The sequence below is a fragment of the Lygodium microphyllum genome, chromosome 18, assembly GCF_053477565.2.
Source record: "Lygodium microphyllum isolate KBCC chromosome 18, Lygodium_microphyllum_v1.1.10, whole genome shotgun sequence".
NCBI classification, from domain to species: Eukaryota; Viridiplantae; Streptophyta; class Polypodiopsida; order Schizaeales; family Lygodiaceae; genus Lygodium; species Lygodium microphyllum.
Genome location: NC_141152.1, coordinates 43,372,227 through 43,391,474, shown reverse-complemented (window position 1 = coordinate 43,391,474; position 19,248 = coordinate 43,372,227). Strand labels below are relative to the sequence as shown.

General features: G+C 42.2%; 1 protein-coding gene across 4 annotated transcripts in view; it reads right to left on the bottom strand.

Annotated features, from left to right (window-relative positions):
- LOC148020808 (general transcription and DNA repair factor IIH subunit TFB1-1-like) overlaps nt 1-19,248 on the bottom strand; it is a 153,681-nt gene that overhangs the window by 55,514 nt on the left and 78,919 nt on the right. For all 4 annotated transcript variants that reach the window (XM_087698619.1, XM_087698617.1, XM_087698620.1 and 1 more), the window contains 4 exons: nt 4,654-4,813; nt 810-885; nt 598-693; nt 404-448 (listed from right to left, as the gene is read on the bottom strand). In XM_087698619.1, coding sequence (XP_087554745.1) covers nt 404-448; nt 598-693; nt 810-885; nt 4,654-4,813 — 377 coding nt within the window. The remainder of the gene's footprint in view (nt 1-403; nt 449-597; nt 694-809; nt 886-4,653; nt 4,814-19,248) is intronic.

The following is a 19,248-nucleotide window of genomic DNA, read 5'->3' as shown; positions in this document are numbered from 1 at the left end:
CATTTCAATCCCTTTGTACTAGTGAGAGAGTGCATATGCGAGAGGAGGTTTGAAAAGGGAATATTCAAGAACAAAGAGGAGGCAGAAGAAATGAGAAGAAGGAAAGAGAGTGGAACTAAAACAAGCAATAGTATACAATATGCAGGCATACTATGTTTTCTGAATGATGGCATCAGCCCTGAAATGAGATACGGTAATGTCATCACGTCCAGGCAACAGTTAACACAATCTGATTTTTAGAGTCCAATAAACCCTTTTACATTGATCCGTCTCTATCTGCTATGTCAACTTCATTTTCCTGAAAGCTTTTCATTGATTATGCTAATGCAAAGGGCATATGTTCCAGAATCGTAAGTCATACACATAGAGTAATTTCACACATTTCTATTGTAAATACATGTACCTGATGAATGATTTCTGGAGTTAAATTGAAAGTAACTTTGTTCGTCTGCACAAAATATATTGGTTACATGTAAGCATATGATTCAAACCATACCATCAAAATTCAGTGCCAACATGGACAAACTATTTTCAACTCCAATTTCAGACCAGCTGATGTAAGAAGTGAAATCAACAAACAAAAAAACAGGTGCATACTCGTCCATCATGCATGGGCCGAACATCAGCAAGCATTGCACTCTTCAAACCTGTCTTTTGTTTTTGAGCTCTCAAATTTTCATCGTCAAGGACATTCTGCATAAACCCAGAATGTGAATTCATCATCAAGGACATTCTGCATAAACCCAGAATGTGAATTCATTTATGTCATTCTTCAAAACATAAATTTATGACCACAAACTAGTTTACACCTTCCGTGCAGCCCAAAATTCGTTTTCTGTAAGAACTCCATTCATGACAAGTTGTTGATGTAGCTTCTGCAATTCACTAAGCATGCACAGAAAATCAGGTTTAATCCATTCTCTGTGTCGGATGGTAACAAGACAAAAGCAACAGTCTGATAAATTAATATAAAAGCAACAGTCTGATAAATTAATATAGCTGATTTAAAAAACCTACTTGCATAGTCTGAGCAGCGTAAATCAATGTTTTGTAGTTCTGTTTGCAGCATGTGCACGCACGGGTGTGTACTGGTGTGAGGTCACAATGGTGACTGTGGAGGTGCCTTTGTAACCACAAAGACTGCCTGTGTCTATGGTTTCATGCCAAAACTACACACCCTTTTCTCTTCTACCACTTTGGTATTTTACCTTTCTGACTGCTGTTTCACCCTTCAGCCAATGCTACCCTCATTCCAGACTTCACCACCCTTCTCTCAGCCCTCAATATTATCTCATGCCTGTGTGTTATTGTACAGCAGTGATTCTGTCAGCGCAGTTGTCCATTGCTTTTGCTTGCCAAAAACCATCAATGACCTCCATAAAAAAGAATTACTGTCAGTTTTTGGAGATACTCTTACCAAATTTGGCCAGATTGTACCTGCTTCCTCAGAGGTTTTTGCAGTGCTAATTTCATTTACAGATTTCTTTGGCAGCATGGCAGATTCCTCCCTTAAGAATCGGGTCAGCTTTTCATTGTTTAAGAAGGGGAAGCAGAGTAGTAAAAAATGTATTTCTCACACACCTGACCATCAATCACATTATAGCCCAGTAGATAGGTTGTTCAAGAAGGGAAATCAAAGTGGTAAAACAGACATCGTGTATTTCTCCCACACCTGACCATCGATCACATTATAGCCCACTAGATAGGTTGTACACACAGCCATTGTATTTGTGATGTACTTACCTACTCTTTACAAAGTTCCTTGTACTTTCTATTTTACCTCAGGCTTTTTGCAAAAGTGAAAAAAGGAAGTTCCATAGAAAATATGGTACAGTGATGAATGACGGTAAACTCATGTCCGTCTAACTTGAGAGGAAGAACAGGTGATCTGTACACATCACCAAGTACACAAGGCCTTCGTTGCCTTGTGCAAAGAAATAAGCAAGCCAGTAGCAAAGCTGAAGCATGAATTGTACCTGCTTTTCCCAGGACAAGAAAGCAAGGAGGCCTAGCAGATTTCCTCTCTCTCTCAAGCTCAGAGGCCTATTACATCACCAGATATATGACATACATATACCACCTTGCTTTATCAGGTACCTGAGCAGCCATCTATTAGCAGAAAACCAACCTTTCTTCTTCACTGCCAGTGTGATCCAAGATGCCATAGATAGATTGTAGGATGACCAGACAGAAGATCATGCTAGACTAGTGGCAAAGCATCTCTCATAAGCACGAGATATGCCCACACCACTCCTAGCCCATCTAAGGAATAGAGCCCTATACGAGGGTCTCCTAACCATCTGTCCAGCTGATATTATAACATCAAGCTTGAAAGCAGGCAATCCTAGAGTTGCGACCAACCATAGGTTCATCATTGTTGGCCATGTGCTAGCCAAGCTTTATGGATCAGTATTAGAGCATGAGCTGAGTAGGTGGCCGAGACACATCAGCATCAAGCATGTGGACAGGCACATTTTCGGAGGGTATATTCCACCTTGGGCCATATGTTTACACTCTGGGCATCATTGAGAAGAGCAGAGCCCATGGAAGGAGACTGTATTGCTGCTTTGTGGATTTCCACTAAGACATTGACATGGTATCATGAGGGAGATTGATGCAGAGACTGCAGGACATAGGGGTAACAGCCTAGGACTGTTGATTCCTCTGTTGCTCCACGCTGATGATATTGTACTCATTTCATATATACTAGAGCAATACAGAGACATCTGGATGCATTACAGTCCTGCCTGGACAAAAACGTCACACTGAGCCCTGGGAAGGCAAAGGTAATGGTATTTAACACCCCACAGCAGTGAGCATTGGCTAACAAATTTCACCTACTGTGACAAGATAGTATAGAGAGACAGGAGATTAAATTTTATTTGGGGATCACCTTTGTCGGACCATGCTTCACTTTCGATTGACTAGAGGTTATGTTGCACTTGGAGCCATTTAAGGCCAATGTGCACACATCCAGTTTCATAAGCCTCGGACGAAACTCTCGTTATTTGACACACTGGTGACACCTACACTTCTATATAGTCTCTCCTTCTGAGGGCTGAGTCTCTATCATAGATGGAGTGGATCCACTGCAAAGCAGACAGCATCAAGCACAGGTGAGTTCTATGAATGATGGTAGCAGATGGAGAGACCATTGAGAATGACATGAGTACAAGTAAGACATTAGTGCTAGATGAGATATTCCAAGCAGACATGGGAGGCCCACTAATTGTAGACAAGGCCCTCTTCTAGATCGTCACCTTCATACATAGGTTATAGGGCCTCCTCAAGCACAGATATTTAGACCTGTACAGGAGTCACCTACACAGCTAACAGCACAGGGGGTACAAAATGCTGGTATGCCCAGACTATCACATGGTTCCAGCTACTTGGCATGCATTATCAGCAAGTCTGACATTGTTCAGCTACACACGGCTCGCACATGGGTCACACCAATCAAGCCACAAGTGATGAAGATGGCTCTCCATTGATAGCATCTGCTCCAATTATCTTCGGATTGGTTTGCTGTTCACCCCAAGATAATGTGGACACCTGTCACTCCACTCTCCCACGGAGTCGGATGTGCTATCAACCAGATTCATAAATCTTCTTACCAGTTGGGATTAGAAGTCTGGTCAATAAGGAGCTTCCCCTTGCCTCTGAGCATTGGATCTGCCAGTTATGTGGGCTAGAGCCAAAGGGTGAGGAGCACTATATATTTTACTGCCCAGTATACCATGAGTTCTAGGAAGTTCCCATTGCCTCTTTTAGGGTGGCTTTGGCCCCCTGGCCTGAGTGATGAACTTCTCAGATCAGCCTTACCTTGGGAATTCCTACTTGTGCTATGAGCCCTAAAAAGAGCAAGATCTTCCTAGGTCTGAAGTTGATTTCCACTCTACTCCAAATCCTGAGAGGAAAGGAGAAGAGATGCAGTATATGTGTTGGAAATTGGCACTGTGCAGCCACAGAAGGCAATCTAATTTGTATCCTCTTCCCCACTTTTATAGAGAAATCAGAGAAGGCACATTTGGAACCCTCTCCATTACTGGATGTCACCAGCCCCATCTCTTGGGTCCCAATCTAGCCTCTAGAGTGGCCTCTATTAAGCCACATCTCCATCCAAGTCAATCGTTCTGTGCAGCTGGTAGATGACAATTTTGGATTGCATAAACGTGTATTGTAATCCCATTGATGTATAGCAACACCAGTATTCATTTTCCACTCGTAACTTTTGTTGGGTTTCACCTCTTAAAGTCTTCACACCAATAATGTTAAGTCTCACCAAGGTCCAAAATCAACAACTAAAAGTTTCCTTAGACATGCATAAAAGATCAATTAATATTTCTTAAGAGTGCTAAATCAAACAAGACAATATATTATTTATCATAAATCCCTTCAGTTATCCTAGAGTTTACCATTTATTGTATTCTCATGCAATTTCAGTGAGCCATTCTATCTCATTACTGCAAACCGTCCAAGTTAACCTTCGCACTTAGGACACGAGGACATGGTTCAAGTTACCAGATGATCTGACAGCAGTTCAGCATTGAACAAAAGGATTTGAGTGTCTCCCACTTCTGTTTCTAAACAAAGAGCTTATGATTCTCATTTTTTTAAATACATGCAAATAATGCAGTTGAATTAGCAGCCCACCGGTCCTCACTCAGAAGTCGCATTCTACGATCCATCTCTTTTCTGATAAAGTGCTCTTTTTGATTTGCTGCTTCTGAAGTAGAAGGCTTCTTTTGTGCATCACCAGCATTTCCAGCCTGGGTTCCCCCTGTATCCCCTTGACACTTCCCAAGAATTTGTGCTGCAAGTTTAAAACCAGATTCAGCCCCAAGTTCAAGTGCATCTCACGACTAGTGTAAAGCCAAAGACAAAGACTAAGGTTATCTAGGACAATGCTCCTCTTCGTATAGGTACTAGCATTTCTTTGCACTAAGAAGCATTCCAGTCGACAGTCACACTATCACACATAAAAAGACCATAAAGTTGTTCCTGAAGGCTGAGGTCACAATAGTACAAATTACCCCCAAAAAAACTATAATACTGATTCTCAATACCTTCAGAATGACTTGGCTCAATACAGCTTCAATTAGACATATGCCACCTTTATATGAGTAAAATATGTACATCCTACTGTCAATTCAGCTACAACACCGAGAACACAAGAATGGGGTCATGTCAAAGCAACTAAACTCTAGAGGCACAATAGTGTGGCTCTGCAATATCATTATCCTTTCATAGCATCGGAAATCTTGTAAAGTATACCTTAATTTCTTTTGTCAGAAACGTGAGGTGATGGAATCGATTTCAATTAGTGCATTTACAAATCATGGGCAAAGGCAAAGACTAAGGTGTGGCCTATGAGGGACCTGAGCATGCAGATGATGATTCATACTAAACCTGCACACTAGGTGAGAAAGTTAAAAGCTAAAGTTGTTGGTTGCAAAATTTGAAAACCTTCCTCCTAAAAAGATGGTATGTTCCCTCCCCCCCCCCCCCCCCGCCCGAAGATCTTCCCAATGTAAAGTTACCAAAACAAGCATAGAATAGAACTTCGATGACAATGATACATCAAAGGCTAGAACAAAAAGTCTAAAACAAGAGCTGAGCATGGTAAACAAAAAGTACATTTGTCGTGGCAAAAGATGAAGCCCTGAAACAAGCAAAATATTTCAGCTCATATAAGAAATAAAGTCACAAGGTGAAAAATTAAAATTAGGACTTCTTTTTTGTCTTTTACATGTGGTTCTTTTACTGCCTGCACTTCATTTCTTCCAACATCCTCATGTATCTCCTCCTTAAGCATGAAAGTACCTTATCCCTTCTAGCATCGTGAATACATGGGGGATGACTCTAATGAGGAGCTAACACAACTAGGAAGCAGTGTACCAAACCCCTTCAAAGACAGCAAGGTAGCAAACATATGGCTGTAGAGTCTAGGTGTGAGCCACGGCATAATACATCATATTCACCCTTGTCTATGGTTTATACCTTAGTCTATGTTCTGTCTTTATGTGATTAGGCTTAATTATCACATGATATGTGGTTATTAATGGCTGTTACAAGAATGGCCTGAAAAGACATACTTTCTTTATAATTTTGGCTGATCATGACTGGTTGTATGAAATCTGCTTTGACAGTTTGGACCATGTTCTCTACTCTATCTCTATCATATTTCAGCATTATTGTGACAATTATCATGTGATGTTTCCTCATGGTTCTATTAAATTATTTCTAAGTTTTCTGATTATTTCCTAAACCAGTAGTGTTATTCTCCACAATACCTATAACAGTATGCTGTATTTCCTCATACAACAAAGCAGTCCTGTTATGTGTTATGCATAGACTATGGGTTCTAACACTTTGGTGATCCTGCCTTGTTGTCCTGAACCTTTGGTTTGAAACTCAATCAAAAACGACTTTGTTTCATGGAAGAAATCTGAATTTCTTGTAAATACCGAAGGCAGGATGATGCAATTATTCTTCCCCATATCTCTCGTTAAAAACTCCATCAAAAATGACTATGTTTTAGGGCAGAAATCTGAATTTTCTATAAAGCCTAAAGCAATGAAACCCTTCCTAAAGAAGGAAGATGCAATTCAAAGGCTTAATTCTGCACCTTTGTGTTTATGTCAAAGAACCATCCCTATCCGTCCAATGTCATTTTGACAAAAAGCAATCCAGAGAATTGTGGGAGTTATTTGCAAGAAACCAACAACGGGAGCCATTGCGAGATGAAGGAGAACAAACAGAAGAATCCCCAACCTTGGATGAGGAAGGAGAAACAATCTATGCAGAGGATTATCAAGATGTGGGTACCTCTACAGGTACCACTATAGTATATCACTCTCCTGCTAGTTCTACAAAAGAAGAGAAGCCAATTCCCTTATACAAAAGAAGAGATTGCAGCATTTGGTATTGGGTAGAGCAATCCTATTGCACACTTCTACAGCGGTAACCAAGAGATTTTTAAACTTTCAATCCTGTACCGCTGTTGAGAAGGACGAGAAGACAACCCACAATGAACCTAAACCCACCAGTCAATCCTAAGGTTAGGGCTTCTAAAGTTTCTAGGCAAAAGAAGAGAAATTTGAATTGCCATGTGGCTTAATTCAAAACAAGATGACTTGCTAATGGCTTCAATAATATGTATGGGAATCAAGTTAAACTTCAACAATTTACTGCAACCTTCAAGGGTAAGGCCATGGATTAGTACAACACATATGGGATGGGTCATTTAATTGCTTACGATGCACTCAAAAATGCATTTTTAAGTAGGTTCAGAGAAAATAAAGCATCCATAGATGTGTTAAAGACGTTGAAACAAATTAAGCAAAAGTCAATGTCGGTACAAGACTATGCACCAGAATTTAAGAATTTGTTGAACAAGTTGGATGCTATAGGCAAACTGTCTGAAGACCTGCAAATTTCATACTTTGTAAAAGGATTGGATAAAACTATTGCAGGAGAGATTGCTAACATTGAATTGTAGGAAAATGCTACCATAGATGTGCTGGCTGATACTGCTTGAAGGGTAGAAAAGAAACTTAGAGCAAGTCCAAGAAGAAGACTAGTAAGGACTCTTCTGACTCCAAATCTAGTGATTCATATATCGAGGACAGCAATGATGAGGAGGATTCCTCTTCAGGATCAGACTCAAATACTGAGTCTAGCGACTCTGATGATGACAAGGGAAAGAGCAAGCAAAGATGACATAAGAACAAGTCCAAGAAGGACAGAGGATCCTCTGGGGATAAGAGGAAAGAAAAATATCATAGAAACAAGGAACGGCCGTTCTGGCTTGTAGGAACGGTTTAACGCGTTCCAGATCCTTGGAGGAGGTGAAACGGCCAGGGTACGTTCCCTAGGCCATTCCTACCGTTCCCTGTTTGGAAGTTGACCAAAAATTTACATTTTTCCACGTTTTTTCTTTTTGCTTGTATCACACTCCTACCACCACATGTTCACCTATTTCCATTGCCTAATGTGCACACACTAATCTCTCTCTTTTTTTCGTAAAAGGTACACTAATCTCTCTCTCTCTCTCTCTCTCTCTCTCTCTCTCTCTCTCTCTCTCTCTTCGAAAAAGGTAATTGTATGCACTACGAGAAAAAAAAGGTACAAGTTTACATGATTACAAGATACACGATGGCTCTAAGCCATCGTGTGTAAACCTCTCTCTCTCTCTAAAGTACTAAACGACAAAAGAGTTACAAAAAGTCATGGCAAAGACGCAGAGGAAATTGCCATATGCCAAGGAAGTAAGTCCTCCCGAGGGAGTAAGTCAGAGTGCTGAAAGAGATCTATCTGCCAATGCAAGAGGCCTTTAAGCCTAGCAATATGTCCCTAAACATTATAGGCTGAATCAAAAAGAAAAACATTCCGAATGGTCCAATTGTGCCAACAGCCCCAATATCTAAGAAAGTGAAACAAGATCTTCATATGCGACTGAGCCGGTGTGGGGTATTTGAGCCGCACAAAAACCCAATCAAAAGGGCTTAGCGAGAAACCAACCACTGCTCGCCAAACCGCCGACAAGAGTGACCAGATTTTCTTAGCAAGAGGGCAAGAAATAAATCGATGATGGGCCGATTCCACACTGGTGGTGCAAAAGAAACAATTGCCATTGGAGATTCGATGCTTGGAAAGGGCTGAAGCAAGAGGAAGACCACCGATCATCACCCTCCAAAGAAAGACCTTACATTTGAAAGGTGTCTTGTTCAACCAGCCCTCCATCACAGTTACCTTCCACCATGACTGAGATTTACGCAATCCCCATACAGTATTAGCTTTAGTAACCAGCCATTGATGATCTTTAATCAGAAGATGAAACACCTGGTTAGCTGAGGCCTTTTCCAAATTCACGCGGCCTGCAAGGTCCCAGTCCTACCAGGGACAATCCGAAGCAAGGGCAGGAAAGGGTTGTCTGCTTTGAAGCACCATCAAAAGCTGTCCCCATAAATCACGATATCCACGAGGGATCCTGAAAAGCCTTCTGGCTGTACGAAATGATATCAACACATTGCGACTAGCAAGGGTGGCATCTGCAACTGAAGTCAAGCCCAAACGTGCCATACGGTTAAATTTTGGTCTGAGCTCATGTTTGCCTTCCCAAGAAAGTAATCGCGAGGCTGCCAACAGTTCCCGTTGAAAAGAGTTAGTAGCTAAGCAGTTCTCTCTCTCTCTCTCTCTCTCTCTCTCTCTCTCTCTCTCTCTCTCTCTCAATATTAAAAGTGTCAAGACAACCCACAAGCCAATTAGGAGTCCATGCAAAGCTCAAATTTGATGCATTATGAACTCTTGCAAATCACAATCAAATTTCAGCCTATTCTCAATTCCAAGGTAATCATCCATTTATATTGTCTAATTTCAAGGGGAACTAGAATAATTGGGGCAATTCAGAGCAATTTGGAGCTGTGGGGGTAATCGAGTCAATTTTGGGACATTCGGATCAATTTAGATCATTGAGGGATATTGGGGCAATTAGAGGGACATTCTTTGGGGCAACTTGGTCATGCAAGGCATATTTAGGGCACTTAAGACATGTGCCGTTCCCCCCCGCTCCCGTTCCCCCACCTTGGACGTTCCCCCCGTTCCAGGGGGTCCCGTTCCCGTTCCTGTTCCCCGTTTCAAGTAACTATGAAAAATATAAAGATGAAAAGACAGCTTGAGAGAGGTGGCTAGAAAAGAAAATTACAAAGCTGTTGCTAGATATGGAAGTAATGACTGCTCCAAGAAATGTGAAGTCTTCCAATATTTGTCAGAAAATAGGCCGTGAAAACAAAGAATGTTGGTACAATCCAACCCTTAGGAATGCAAGAATGCAAACAGAACCACTAGCAACACCTACTAATCAAATTGTGCCTAAAATGGCACCTCAAAGAGGATTCAAAGGGTTTGACAAGAAGAGTCAAACAAAAGAACTATGGGGGATTGACCAACCAAGAATGTGGAACAATTTACAGCAAAGGCCAAGGGGACCTTGTTACTACTGTGGAAGGCAAGGACACATGTCAAGACCAAACTATGAGCTATGGGTACGCCATAGAGCTGAGAGAGGATGCACACCGGAAATCAGCGAGAGATGCGACTACCAAGAGCACCTCATGTTCAACCACCACCAACGCCCGCAACAGTGTATGGTGCAACAGATCTGCAATCATCTTCAGACAGAAACTTCACAAGTTTGCAGACCAACCGAGTAAGGATCTGTAGAAAGACCACACCCTTTACAACTAGGGGGTCACAGCCTGGTAGAGCACAGCCGAGGTAGAAAAGCAACCTTGCAGGAAATAGCACCCTATGTGATTCAAGCAGGTTGCGTAAACAAGTTTGGGATGACCTGCAGTGCTTGCAAGCAGGGACCTGCAGCAATGCAGCATACTTCTGCAGGCAGAGCCCTCAAGTAGGCAATGACCTGAAGCACAGACAGAGAGAGAGAGAGAGAGAGAGAGAGAGAGAGAGAGAGAGCAGCCGCTGCTGCGGACAGGCCTGTGCGCCACCTGCACTCCCGCAGGCCCATACACCCTCTGCCCCTACGTGCAGCAAACCCCAGTCCTCTCCATCTTATCTCATTTGGTGGACACCAGACAACTAACTGACCTTTCTCTTCCCTTTTGCCAGCATTTTGTGGACCAATCATTAGCAGATGATACTTTCATGATTCTCAAAGCAAAATGCGATAACCTCCTTAAGCCATTGGATGGAATCTTTTTGGACAGGCTTCTGGACCTCATATCAATGCAGCCAAATCCTCCCTCTTTACTTGTACTGAGAGGATTTGCAGTCTTTACAATGGCAAGGTATGGTGATACCGCATGGCAATGTTGCGAGGCATCTAGGCTAGCCCCTCAACATCGATGTTCAGCCCAAGCAATTGCTACAATGGATTTCCCACAATTGGAGGCCAAGTTTCTATACTACAAACTGCAAGCCTAGCCTTTCCCCATCCGCCCTCAAGTGGCACACTCCAAGCTTCCCACGCTCACTTATTTTTTGCCACTCTTGCCTTGGATTACCTCTAGTATCTACTTTGAAGGTTCTTACTAGACACATTCATTTCATGCTATGGAAAAAGGATACTTTACACAATGGTATCTCATGGATCTCTTGGAACCATGTTTGCACTCCTAAAAGTATGGTAGTGGAGCAATTTTAGATGCACACACTCACGTGTGCATTGACCAACACCCATGGGTCTTTGTTGACCGTTTCTTTTTGGAAAAACAAGATGTGGTTCATTGTAATACAAACATTTGTCATTCTTGGTGGCATGTTCTTAATGTTGATGCCCCTTTTTCTTCATCTTCCTCTTTTTTGATGACTCAACTGGTCTACTCATGGAAGTTGGTCCTTTAAAAGGGTTAGTGACATCCAACAGAGGATCGCTTGGTCACTAATTCTTTTCAAATGAAATTGTTGGCTGTGTCCAAGCTACTTTTGTGGGATGGCAAACAAGAGGACCGTCCTAAATTTAATTGTATGGCTGCTTTTGCAATTGATGTCTTTCCGAACTGCTAGGAGGCTTTTTTGGATCCCTCAAGGATGTAGGGACTAATGGAACCAGCTTTTGACCACACTGCAGCCCAAAGAGCCATTCTCTACCCTTGATCTTGATCACCCATGGCAAGATTGGGACCTTGCACCTCGACTACATCTGGAAAAGGCTTCAACCAATCGAGTGTATCACCTTATGATTAAGGACCACCATTGACTGGCCACCAAGGCCATTATTGTTTGGGGCTCACATAAATCTTAGGCTTGGTGGAATATGACTATCATGTAGGGTTGGTTCAACAAGTCACTGTATAAATGTGAAGTCTTCCTTTGGCATGTGATGGTTGGTGACCTTCCCTTTGTCGCAACTCTTACAAAACCCTAGATTTCCAATGACAATTGCTTTTTCTATCTCACCAATGTGGAATCTTCTCGCCACTATTCTCTTTCATGTCCATTGGCTTGGAAAATCTAGACTCTTTTGCCTAATATTTGGAGAGCTATGGTTGGAACATCTCTACAACCCTTTGATTAAGTCTTTCCTTGGCCCAAATACCCCACTCTAGCACAGCCACATACGAAGATCTTGTTTCCCTTTTTCTGTTTCTGGGGCTATTAGGATAAATGGATTAGTCGAAATGCTTTTGTTTTCTATTGTCCATCTAGTGTTCAAAGACATCTTGCTAAGCTGATAGATCTCCTACGTTGATAGCTAGATCTTGTTCAACACACTAATCTTCTTTCCAAGGAGGACTTGGTCCCCTGGTATACAGCAATTTTTGTTGCTTCCTTGTTGTGACTTTTGTACTCTTTTAGTCATGTGGCTTTCTGTAATCTTGTTATCTTTTGATTTTTTTAAAATCACTCATTATCGAAAAGAGAGAGAGAAAGTTATAGTAACGTCTACGAAAGGCCAAAACGGCCTAGGAGAGTTAAATGTTACATCTGAAAAGAGACAAAGAGACACTCAAACTCAAAGTGAATATCCCTGAATTTTGAGTTAAATCCTTACAATAAATATTGCTCTTTGACTGGGCAACTACAACTTCATTGCCACATGCAAGGAAGAACCCCAAAACCTTGACTATGATAGGAAACATCAACAATAGTTCTCGGCTCACATCATCATCTTTTTATGCAAATCTAGAGGACCAACCTACAAGCACACAAGGGGATCGAATTGCTAGAGCACACAACTAGAAACAGGGGGGCAGGTTTCAAAAAAAGAAAAAAGGAAGGGGGGATTTGAGTGGGGGGAGTTTTTTTTCTGGAGGTTGCTTATTAGGGTTCTCCCCACTAGGGATGTGCTATGTGCTCGCAAGATTTCATAGGGTCAATGTATCTTTTGCACTATATATGATGAGACATCAATTCATCTCTTCATCTCCTACCATCTAGCGAGAGAGGTGTGAAGCTTTGTTTCTCGTGTTTAGACCTCCATGACTCACCAGTGGATCCCCATCCATTCTTAGGTCTTGGGCAAGATACCTTCTTTCTCCACTTTGCAATCAAATCATTCTTGCCTCCTCCATTTTCTCAGATGGACAACTCTCTCTCACATTTGACGAACACGTGATGCCTTTATTTTTTATTTGGCCTCAAATATCTGTGGTTATGTGGCCCCCTATTCAAGGATTATTGTTATGGAAACTCTCTTTCATGGTTTCGATGAACCTACTTCTCCCTGAAATAGCTAGTCCTTGGCTCAATGTTGTTCACTCTACTATTGTGCCGCCTACATGAATTTTGTGTGCTATAGTTTGGTAGCCTTTTGGCTTTACTTGTGATCATTAGGATTTTTTTTATGTTTTTTTACAACTAACCAAAAGGCTTGATGTAAATATTTTCATTTAATTCTTTGTGGGGAGAGAGAGAGAGAGAAAGAGAGAAAGAGAGAGATGACAACCATGGATCAATAATGTGGAGCTCCCCAACTCTCTCTCCCACAAAACAAAAGCCTCCAACTCCTCATCTTTTGTAAAAATCAATCTCCCTCTCTCTCTTTTTTTTTCGTGAGATAACTGAATTAAGTAGTAAATATTTACATCAAACCATCAGGTCAGCAAAGAAAAAATAGACACAAATGAAAGTCTACACATAAATGTCACATAAAAAGGACAGCTTGTGTGGAGCGAACAATATCCAGCAAGGAGGTAGCAATGTTAGGAAGAACCAGATCAGCTTACACCATAGAGGAGATATGTCATAACACTAAACCGTGAACATGGGCCACATGACCATGGATGCCCGATAAGATACTGAATCAAAAATGATGGCATTCCGAGTACGCCAAATATGCCACAGGGCTGTCCATCTAAGGAAATGGAAGAGGCAAGAATAATCTAAATGCAAAGAAGACATAGGTCATCTTTCCCATAATCCACGAACGAGCTGATATCCAATGCTGAGTCGCCGAGGACCACACGGAGAAAACAAAACTCCAAATCTATCTAGCAACAGGGCAAGAGACAAAAGATGAAGCACTGTCTCGTCACATGTAGTGCAGAATACACAACAACCAGCAGAGATCCTACAAGCACGAAGCACATCCCCAATTGGAAGACCCCCAATAAGCAGCCTCTATATGAACACTTTACCCTATTACGGAACCTTAGACTTCCAAAGCTAGATGAATCTTTTCTACCACTTCTTTTTGCTATCCTGAATATCTCATGATTTATTAGCCTTACCTGTGACCCATCTCTTGGACTCCACCATCCGATGACAGATCTAGTTAGCTGACCTTTTCTCGAAATCATCAAGAATCACAAACATCCAATCATGCCACGAAGACAATGACTATAACACAGGCAAAGGAGAGAACCTCAAAAGCCTGTCCTGTATGGACGACCAAATGTCATGATATCCTCAATGCACCCAAAGGTGCTGACGAATACGCTGGAAAGAATAAAGACCAAACTGCCTAGGAATGACACCATCAAGAACTGCCTGCAACCCCAAATGAGCCATCCGATTAAACTTGCCTCTCTGCAAAACTTTATCACACCAATCCAACAACTTGGAGATAGCCAGTACTTCACCTTGCAACGAATTCTCCTCCTTACAAAAATCAAGAGGGAGCCAAACTACAAAACGTAACATCGCCTACTAAGATGCAATCAAATGAGAAAGGAAAAAAGACTACGAGACCTTAATAGGCCTCATTGAATTAAGCACATGCCACCAAGAAGCATGACTAACCATGCTACCATGAGAGATGCCACTCCTTTCTATGAAAAATTTTGTAATATCTGACCACGGATGAGACTCTACACATAATGCCTGCAAAATAGCTAGCCTCAAAGCAGCCATACGCAAATTAACATCCAATAAAACTGCCCCCCCCTCCCAATCCTTTTAGGAGTAGTCACATACTGCCACGAAATCCACACCTCGCCCACACAATTCCCCTTTTTTTTTCACAACATGAATCGGATAGGCTGAACCAATTCCAAAAGAGACTTCTCAGTCCAAGGAAGCAATGGCAAAAAAAACGAAATCATGCTAATCATGATGCATTGAGAACCTCTAAGTCTCACATGAAGAGGCCAGCCTTGAGATTTCCAGTACATGAACCGATCATGAATACGGGATGACATCCAATCCAGCAACACATGGGGAGCTACATCCACACCAATAGGATAGCCCAAGTGTCTTATTATATTTCCCTTAGAAATCACAATTCCATGCCAGCCCAAGGCTTGCAAATTTTTTCTCCGTACAAGAGAACAGTCTAGATTTCTGAGCATTAATATGAAGTCTCGATGCCATAGCAAAAAGATTTCATGCAGCCATTGCCCAATTAAAATTTGAGCGATTAACCTTAAGAAACATAAAGGAATCATCTGCCAAAGATTGACCCACAAGTTGGGCCCCACTAAGAAGAAACAAACCAACAATCTCACCTTGATCGGCCAACTTATCCAACAATGAGAGCATCAGGTGAGTGACTAAAGCAAACAACAAAGGGCTGAGAGGGCAATCTTGACGAAGAGATCGAGATAAGGCAATTTCATATGTGATCCCTCCAAAAGTGCAATACGGGCCATAGCACCTTGACTAATGCTATCAACAAGAGAAATCATGCGAGAACCAAATCCCATGGTGGACATAAGCTGCCGCAAGAAAAACCACCTAACATCAAATGCCTTTTCAATATCAAGCTGAAGCATAACAACCTATTGGCCTAAAGCTTTAGAATAGTCAATGTGGATGAACCAAGTGTGGAAATACTTTCTGCAATCTATTGGCAATGATTTTAGAGAAGATTTTATATAAAGAACCCATAACAGAAATGGGTCTCCATTGTTTCAAAGAGGTTAGAGAGGGAACCTTAAGCAATAACCGAATGACAACAATCTTCCAGTCTCAAGGCATCATACCAGAATTCCACAGTTGCTGACATAGACGAGTTAATGGGTCCTTAAGCTGCTCAACATGGGTTGAAAACAACTCATTAGGAAGGCCATCCCAGCAAGAGCTTTTCCTTCAAGGCAAATGGGACAGCACCTCTTCCACTTCATCCTCCAAAATATCAACCTCCATCAAATCAACCCATTCTGGCTTTAACCTGGTTACTAACCAAATCACAAATGTATTGGCGAGCAGAGTGAACAGCATCAGAAAGAATCTCCTATGGGCCCAACAATGATTTATAAAAGTCAACACACATCTGAATGATGAAAGCAGGATCAGTCACCATAACACCTTGCTCATCCATCAAACGTACAATATTTTCCCGAGCGTATTTCTAATGTAATCGAGCAAAGAATTGATGAGATTGACAGTTATTGTCGTGTAAAGTTTCTGCTCTGGCCAGCAACTTGTATTTAGCATATTCCTCTTCTTGTAGAGATTGACTCTGCCTTTCAACCATTCAATGCATGTGAGCAAGTCATCAATGGTATCCCCTGACTAACACAGAGACAACGAGTGAACCAACAAAGATTGTGCATGCTGCAATTCAGCTCGTAAAGAGGAAGCATGCTGAATATCATACTATCGGGATAACGATCGTGCATTATCCCTAAAAACAGCCCATGCTTCCATCCCCTCAAATAGGACCCTAGAGCAAAAAGAAGCAATCAATTGCTGAATACATTCCAAAAAGTGATTTTGCAACAAAAAGGATTGATTGAAATGCAGAGGCAAACGGGCAAGGAGAGCCTTAATTGCATGAATAGGTTTGTGGGTCAAATCCAAGACCAAAGGATAGTGGTTTGACAAAACATGCTATCGCTCCACCCACATATCAATGACTGTAGGAAGAAAATAATCACTCTGACAAATGTAGAACCTATCTAGTCTGCCCAAGTGTTTGGATGTTGAAGAGAACGATAAGTTTATCCAGACTAGGAATGATGCATCCAAGTCCACCTCTCTTGTTTCAAAGACACAGCTGCCAGAGCATCCCAAGCCTGTCGCTCAGGACCATCCATAACCGAGTTCCGTGAAGTCGCCTAATCCACAAATACACATGCATTAAAATCACCCATAACAAAAGGCAAGGCAGCGCAAGTCATCCCAAAGCTGATGACGTTCGTGAGCAGTAGAAGGAGCATACACACCCACTAGCCACAAAACCTCTCCCTCATATAGGATTTCCAAAACCAAAACTCTGCTGCGAGGGTCCTGAGAACCAAAGATGGTTGCAAGGAAGATCTCATTCCCTATATGCTGGTCAAGAAAGGCCGTACCAATACCATTTCACACCTGCAGATTCGCTATAACCGAGCTTTATGCTTATTACAAGCTCTGTTCTCAACCCTGCCTGGCTGTTTCAGATCTGAACAGAATCTGTCTCCTTCCACAAGCCCTGCGTGTATACTGCACCTGTTATGAGGTCAAAAACTGAGAAGGACCACACCTGTGCAACTTGTGCACCAAAACCCTCACGATGTGCTTCAGGCTCTGTGCGCAGGCCGTGAATCTGCGAACGGTCAGTTCTGCTATTAAGCAGGTTGTCTGTACTGGCTTTCTCACTCGCTCTCTCTCTCTCCCTCTCTCACTCAAACACAGAATACGGCGCCGCAGGAAGATAGGACGCACGTCAGGTCGCAGTGCAGGTCATCGGCTGTTCGCAGTGCAAATCGACAACTATTCGCAGGTAGGCTGGGCAGGGCTCGAGCAGGGAAAAATGAACCCTGCGCAAGTCAGACAGGGGAGCTCAGGCAGCGCGCGAGGCAGATTCGCACATCCGCTGGTCATGGGAAGCACAACTGCAGGAAGGGAAACAGGACCACATGTCCATCATCACTAATCCGCAAGCTCTCCTCTCTCTTGTCCAAACTCTCTCTCTCTCTCTCTCTCTCTCTCTCTCTCTCTCTCTCTCTCTCTAGAAAATAATACAAATGAATGAAGTTGACAACACACTCAACCTAAGTCTACGCAATTACTTGAGGGCAAGCACCACCTTGTCACAACACCATTGTAATAGGATATGCCCTAACAAGCAATGCTAATAAAGCCTTTTTTGGGCTGTTAATAAGGACCCACATTAAGCATAAATGTCCTATAATTATTTGTTGATGCATGTTAGTATTTTGTTTGCTCTCTCTCTCTCTCTCTCTCTCTCTCTCTCTCTCTCTCTCTCTCTCTTTTCGTGAAGATAATTGAATTAAGTAGTAAATATTTACATAAGACCATTAGGTCAACATTCTCACTGTATCTCTTACATGCTATTACATCATCAAACTATCAGGTCAGCATACTCAATCTTTTGCGCACTATCACGGTAGAAATTTATAAGATGTGAGCAGTCTTCTCAGAACAACCTATTACATAACCAATTCTAATAAATCAAATAGAAAGCACAGCTAGAGTAGAGCGAACAATCGCCAGCCAGGGAGCAGCAATGTCCGGAAGGACAAGGCCTACTGACATCATAGAAGTGATTTGCCATAAGACCAATCCACGCACACGGGCCACATGCCCATGGATGCCCGATGCCGAATCAAAAATAAAGGCATTGCGAGTACACCATATGTGCCACAGGGCTGTCCATCTAAGAAAATGGAATAGGCAGGAAGAATCTGAAGACCAAGAGAGCATAGAGGACATATTTCCCATAATCCACGAACAAACTCGTATGCGGTGTTCAGACACTGAGAACCACACACAGGAAATGAAATTCCAAATCCGTCTCGCAACAAGGCAAGAGACAAAGAGGTGAAGCAATGTCTCATCGCATGTAGTACAGAAAACACAGCGGCCTGCAAAGATCTTTCGAGCACAGAGCACTTCTCTCATTGGAAGACCCACAATGAGCAGCCTCCACATGAACACTTTACCCTGATACGGAACCTTAGACTTCCAAAACTGGATAAATCTATCTCGCCACTTCTATTTGCTATCCCTGAGATGCCAGAACTTATTAACCCTCCCCGTGACCCATCTTTTAGCTTCCACCATCTGATGATATATCTGATTCGCTGACCTTTTATGAAAGTCATCAGGCAGCACAAACTTCCAGTCCTGCCATGGATGCAATGTCTGTAACGCAAGCAAAGGAGAGAACCTATGAAGACAGTCTTGTATTGACGACCAAATGTCCCTATATTCGTGAGGCACCCTAAAGTACTGACGAATACGCCTAAAAGAATAAAGGCGGGGCTGCCCCAAAATAACCCCATCACCAATTGTCTTCAACCCTAACCTAGCCATCCGATTAAACTTATCTCGCTGCAAATCTTTGTGTGGCCAATCCAACAACCTTGAGAAAGCCAGTATTTCTCCTTGCAGCGA